General features: G+C 38.0%; 1 protein-coding gene across 1 annotated transcript; it reads left to right on the plus strand.

Moving 5' to 3' along the window:
- The first annotated feature begins 1,084 nt into the window (after positions 1-1,084).
- LOC111651055 (type-2 ice-structuring protein-like) lies at positions 1,085-2,916 on the plus strand. The gene is made up of 8 exons (XM_087172551.1): positions 1,085-1,166; positions 1,271-1,365; positions 1,546-1,596; positions 1,722-1,763; positions 1,870-1,976; positions 2,132-2,269; positions 2,365-2,473; positions 2,618-2,916. The coding sequence occupies exons 2-8, from the start codon at positions 1,305-1,307 to the stop codon at positions 2,692-2,694; spliced, it is 585 nt and encodes a 194-aa protein (XP_087028677.1). The 5' UTR covers positions 1,085-1,166; positions 1,271-1,304; the 3' UTR covers positions 2,695-2,916.
- The last annotated feature ends 3,395 nt before the right edge of the window (positions 2,917-6,311 follow it).

A 6,311-nucleotide genomic window follows, 5' to 3' on the forward strand; every position in this document is an offset into this window, starting at 1 on the left:
TTCTACTCCACTGCATTACAGCTGTAGTTACTAGTTACTTTTAAGGTGAAGATTTTACTCACTGTTAAACATTAAACCACTGGTTTCCAACTTTTTTGGCCTCTGACTTCTTACAAAAATCAGCTGTGTAATCTAAATTTCTGAAAGGGTGTCATTTCAATGAATGTTCAAATGATTGAACATCTCACCAAAAATCAAACATATATGAATAAAGTATTAAAACTAAAAAAAGACCTCACCCTGAACCTTGATCTAAAAAAAACAAATGCAAACACAGACAGAACCTCAGCATTTAAGCTGCTAATGTAACCAACACTAAATAACATTGCCTTGTCCCTGTCAATGTTAATGTGTTGCTGAATTGTCTCTCCCAATATTTTTACCCATCATGCCATTTTAACTCTCCTCTATGTTACCCGTAACATCTATGCAGAGTTGCCAGGTTTGTGCGTTTTCTGCAAAATGTTGATTACTATGATAAAGACCGAAAGACGGGGATATTCTCAACTCGACTTCAAACCAGCTGCTCTACAGAAAGAGTTTGCCATCAGTTCATATATCAAATATCTGTCAGAGCAAGTGTCCACCTCACAAAAAAAACAGCAGATAAAACTAAACCAACACCCTTAATACAAGCGATCAATTTCACAGTACACAAAGTGAATTGGTCCATAAAATCTCGATGAGTGAAGCTTCATTAAACTAGGTGTGGCGTTACTAGTTGAGCAGCACCTAAAGGTGTTGGCTGGTTTGGTGTTCTGCCTCACACTGCTACAGAAATGTCAAAATCCCTTATTCACTTTTAAAGCAGTGAGCAAACGTTTTCCTTTAGAGGACATCACAGTTTACTTTGACTGCTTGCCTGCTGACTTATAGGGCAGTATGTGAAACTTGATAAGGGCGTTGTCATGCCAACATCATCCTTAGATAAATATGAGTGAAATAAAGCAATGAGTTATTTCTGCCAACATTTACAACTTCCCGGATCTGCCTTTTAATATTTGGATCAAAGTCATGTTTGACTTTCTGTCTCTGTGTCGTCCCTGTGGGTGGCGTCTGTTCCTGGTTTTCTACCTGTTTGTCTGAGTATTTATTGTAAGAGCTGGTCCTTGTTCAGCAGTTTCACACTGGGAGACTGAAGTCAACTGAAGTTCATCCTGCAGGAGGTTTGCTAAAAAAAATCTTCTTTCCTTCATTTCAACCACTGATGGTCAGTAGAAGTTTCCTGCTCCCTGCAGAGTTATGAGTAACATGTCTGTCTTTATGAAAGGACGTCATCGTTTTGAACATCTGCACCATCCACCATGAAGATGCTGACTTTGTCTTTGTTCGTGTGTGCCATGATGGTTCTGACCAGAGCTGTTGGTGAGTGATCACTGAGAACATTTTTTTAAGTATGTATTTTATGTATTTTACATATTTCCAATTTTTTTCCAACTCTCTATTTGTAGTTTGCATATTGGTAAATGGAGACACTTTCTGAAAATATACCGTGTGGTCAATTTCTCCACCACTGTTCACTGGTGTCAAACTATTTCCATCCAGCTCTTCCACCAGGTCCAGATGTACAGATGCCACTGGAAACCTTTCCACCAAGTCAGTGTTCAGTGCATGTCTTCTGATTTCTAATGATGATGTCCATTTGAGACATGAATATATCAGTAATGATAACAAAGAATAAATAAATAAAAGAGCATATGTTCTATGTACATCTCATCCAGCTCATCCATTTGACAATGAAGATAATTGGGGAATGCCATCAGGTTGGTGGATATTATAAAAATTGGTTTGTTTTTGTTTATACAAAATGGTCTCCTGCATATACACAGAAATGCTGCACCTCCATGTTCTTGACACTCCCTTCACTAGAGCACGGTTTCGGCGGCTGGGTTCCATCTTGCCCCGAGGGTTGGACTATGTTCAGCACTCAGTGTCTCCTCTACATTTCAAAAGAGATGACTTGGGGCGAGGCTGAGGTAATTAGCTCAATTCCTTATTCAAAATATAATTTTTTTAAATAAAACTTAATGATGTATTTACTTGCACACCTGGCTAACAGGCGTCTCCTCACAGTTTTCCATTTTGAAGGCTGTTTCTACTGCCCACTCCACTCTGTTCATCTCCACTGTAGGGAAACTGCCGGTCTTTTGGAGAGGGAAACCTTGCATCAGTGTACAACGCAGAGCAGGCCAATGATATTCATGAGATGATGAAGCGTGCCGGACATGAGCGTGGACAAGTATGGGTCGGGGGCCATAATACAGCAGAGGTATGTGATTCATCATTACACAATGTCGGACACTTTTGTAAATAGTATTCTATTAATTAATATGGATTCAAACAGTAGTCGATTTTCCGGTGCAGGATCCTTCTTGGTCCTGGAGCGATCATTTGTCCTTTGATATATTTCATCAATGGTGTCGTGTGGAGCCTGCAAAGCACGAGCACCACTGCTTACAAGTAAACTTTGGAGGTAAATCAACTCACCTTGAGAAACATGTAAAGTTTGAAAATGATTAAGGAATCAAAGTTTCATGTGAAAGCGGTTTCTGCCTTTAACTGTTAGTGGCGATGTCTCTGCAGCACTGGCTGACTCCTGTGTTTTTGATACTTGCAGAAAATATTTCGGGATGCTTGGATGACAAGGACTGTGAAGCTCAACTCCCATCTGTCTGTGGTAAAATCATCATGTGATTGCAGAGCAGACATGATCAGTCTCATCAATAACCTGAATTTCCTATCTTTATTTCCTTTCTGTCATTGTAACGCCTCCTTTAAGGAACGAAGCGACAAGTGAAATAAACTGGAGCTGGATTTTCTGTTAATGGAAAAGAAGGATTTTAGCACAACTTCACTCTGCAGACTGAACTCTTCTTTCTTGTCTGATGCAAATAAAAAGTTTCAGCACTGAAAGAAGCTGATGGTCTTTGACTGAGTAATATCTTCTGATTATACGGGTATCATTTTCCTCAATCTAAGCTTTAATGTAACATGATGATTTGTCTTTTTAGCTTCATTTATCTATTTTTAATTGGATAAAAATTACATGAGAATACAAATAAACTGCACTCAGTGTTTCATCTCGATTTAAAACTTTGTCAGTTGATATATGTAATTTTTTTTAGATAATTTAAAAAATGCAGCCATCTCTATGCTGCAATATTATGGAAGAAACTGGCATCATTTCATTTGAATTCACTTGACAATGACACACCAAGGACTGATAACACTCAAAAGGTTATATACATTTGTTTGGAGTAAAACTACATTAAAAACTGGAATCACTTCCTCGTGGTTGTATACCACTCAGACTAGTTTCAGGTTACCTCCCTGTTTAGCCAGAGTCATACAAAATATGAGCCATTTGTGTGAAATTCTGTCATAATTACTGAGATATCGTGTCCACGAGAATGGGACGGATATATCTTAATTTACTCTGATATATATATATGTGATAATAATATATGTATGGCAACATTACTCTTGATATAGGGACATATATGTCATTTCTGTCTGGGCTAACATGCTAAAACATTAATTTTTTTTATCAATTTTGTCATGTTGCACTTTTCTACTTTTACAATCTCATGATATTAAAGTAAAAAGGGAACGTGGGTAAAAAGGGAAGTGTAATTTGCTGCATTTTCCTCAGGGGCTCATGCCTCGGGCAATAAGCACATGTTGGGTAACGAGGAGCGCTCTGGCAGTCGCCATGACAGTCCGTTGCTATGGTGACTTGCGCAGACTTGACCTTTCCTCACAGTAGCGTTCAGTGTGACATACCAAATATGTACTAGGATATGTGAGCTGCATTTCACACTAGAAATTTAAAATCATTACTTTTGTCCAAATATGTATAAAAATATGAAACCTGCATTTCACCATTAAAATTAAGAATCATCAATGTTGCCCGAAAATGTAAATGGTTATGAACAATGCAATATGTTAGTTCCTTTTTTAATGTATTTAAGGAAGGTGAAATTTGAAGCACCATGCCTTTTTTTCCACTTTCCTGACAACTCTGTCAAAGTCTTAAGCTTTTGAAGAGAGAGATCAAACCAAACCTCGCATCGGTGCTCAACATACAGGGGGTGAAATTCAGTGGCTGATACTGAGCGCCACTCATGAGCACAAAGGAACATGGATTGGAGGCTCTGACGCACAAGAGGTATTTTATTCATCATTACACAACATTTATCTTATGGTATTTCATTAAAAAAAACTTTTAAAACTGATCATTTATTTGACTCTGTTATTTAGAAAGTTTGGCTGTTGAGTGATGGCAGTCCTTTCTAGTATACAAACTGGTGTCATGGAGAGCTTAACTAGTAAATATTATTATGTTCCTGCATCTCAATAACCTTAATAGTGCCGGAAGGTACAAGACTTGTGTTTTTTAAACTTTACAGGTCAATGTGTATTGTATTGGGAAAAGATAGTGTGATACATTTAACAGATTTCTAATTGATCTTCCTGATTTCAGCAAGTTTTGTTTTGTTCAACTGTAGAAATTTCACAAAATTCGCTGAGGAAAGAAGAGATACTGTAAATACTGCAAAGTTAGATATGTTTCTTGAGAATGAGACATGGTTAGTATTTCAAAAAGTAAATAAATAAATAAAAAAGCATGGTTACCACAGCTCTGGAAACAAATCCTCCTAATTGTAAAGAGGAGCTGCTGTGAGGAGGTCTTCCTTATTTTAAAAATATGTGCACTTGCAGTACAGCCATGTCACCACCTGGTGGCACCACAAGCATTTTTACAACAGAGGATGATGCAGCATTAGATGTATTACTGAGATTACAGGGCAGCTGTACTTTGCAAGGACTTTTTCGACCACTTGGGGGCAGCAGAAACACATCCAATAGTTTCTTCAGTGATATACAAAGGTTCTGAAGCAAAGGAAACACTTACTGCAATGATTCATGTGGAGTGATGTTTGCATTCACCTGATGAAATATTCACTCTCTTCTTATCTAAAACTGAACATTAAAACCTTCCAAAAGGTAGCACTTATCTCAGGACTGTTAAATTACACTGTATTCATGTTAGCTGGGTGTATCCAATGAACTGTCACTTTCTCAACTGAACATCAGCTGATATAATATTTACATTTCAGTTGTAAAGTGCTGGCAGGGTTGTCCGTCCATCTGTCCGTCTGTCTGTCCTATTCTCGTGGACATGATATCTAAGTAACACCTTGACAAAACTTCTTCAAATTTGGCACAAACATTCACTTGGACTCAAGGATGAACCGATCATGTTCAGGTGGTCAAAGGTCAAAGGCCAAGTTCAGTGTGACCTCACAAAACACTATTTAGCCATTACTCAAGACCTCACACAGCAATCACGACAAATTGTTCAAACAAATGGTTAATATTTGATATGACTCTGGACAAACAGGGATGTAACCTGACACTAGTGTGAGTGGTGGAGGCAGAAAACCACGAGGAAGTGATTCTAATTTTGAAAATCAATCACATCAATATTGAAAATAAATGTGATGTATCTGTTTAAAATCAGAGAAAGAATCATGACACAAGAAAAACTTTCAGACAAGTTATATCAGCAAACATATGTTCAACTTAAATAAGCTCTGTGCAGAGTCAGACTCTTTATATGTGAATGTGTGTGGACACGTTTGCACATGAATGAGAAAAAAAAGACAGTGATCATCTGACAAAAAACATCCCTACAACTAATAAAACCAAACCTACGCTTTTGCTACAAGTGATCCATTTCACATACACAAAGTGATCTGATCGATGAAATCTTGATGCATGAAGCTTCATTGAACCAAGGGTGTGAAACTGGCATCTCTGGACTTCTCAGGAACCAAAGCACCATCCTCAAAGTCAATATTTTTCCTCTTTTCATCAGATGAAGGTCATGGCTGGTTTAGTGTTCTGTCACACACTTCTACAGAGACGTGTGAATATATTAATCCTTTATCTACTTTTAAAGCAGTGAACATATGTTTTCTTTTAGAGGACATTAAAGTTCTCTTTGACAACAGGGTGTTGTTGGGCCATAATCATGTCTAGATAAATATCAGTGAGATGAAGCCATTCCGGATCTGCTTTTTAATATTTGGAATTCTGTTGTTAGTTGTTTGACTTTCTGTCTCTGTGTCGTCCCTGTACGTGGTCAGTTCCTGCTTTTGTACCTGTTGGTCAGAGTATTTAAGAGCTGGTCTTTCTTTCCTCAGTGTTGTTCTCCACACAGGAAGACTGAAGCCACCACAGGCCGACGCTGAGAAGAAAGAAGAGAAGATCATTCTGCAGCAGGTTCACTACAAACACACCTCATC

The sequence above is a fragment of the Seriola lalandi genome, unplaced genomic scaffold (assembly GCF_002814215.2).
Source record: "Seriola lalandi dorsalis isolate HSWRI2012SDOR001 ecotype SW California unplaced genomic scaffold, Sedor1 jcf7180002053248, whole genome shotgun sequence".
Taxonomy (NCBI): domain Eukaryota; kingdom Metazoa; phylum Chordata; class Actinopteri; order Carangiformes; family Carangidae; genus Seriola; species Seriola lalandi.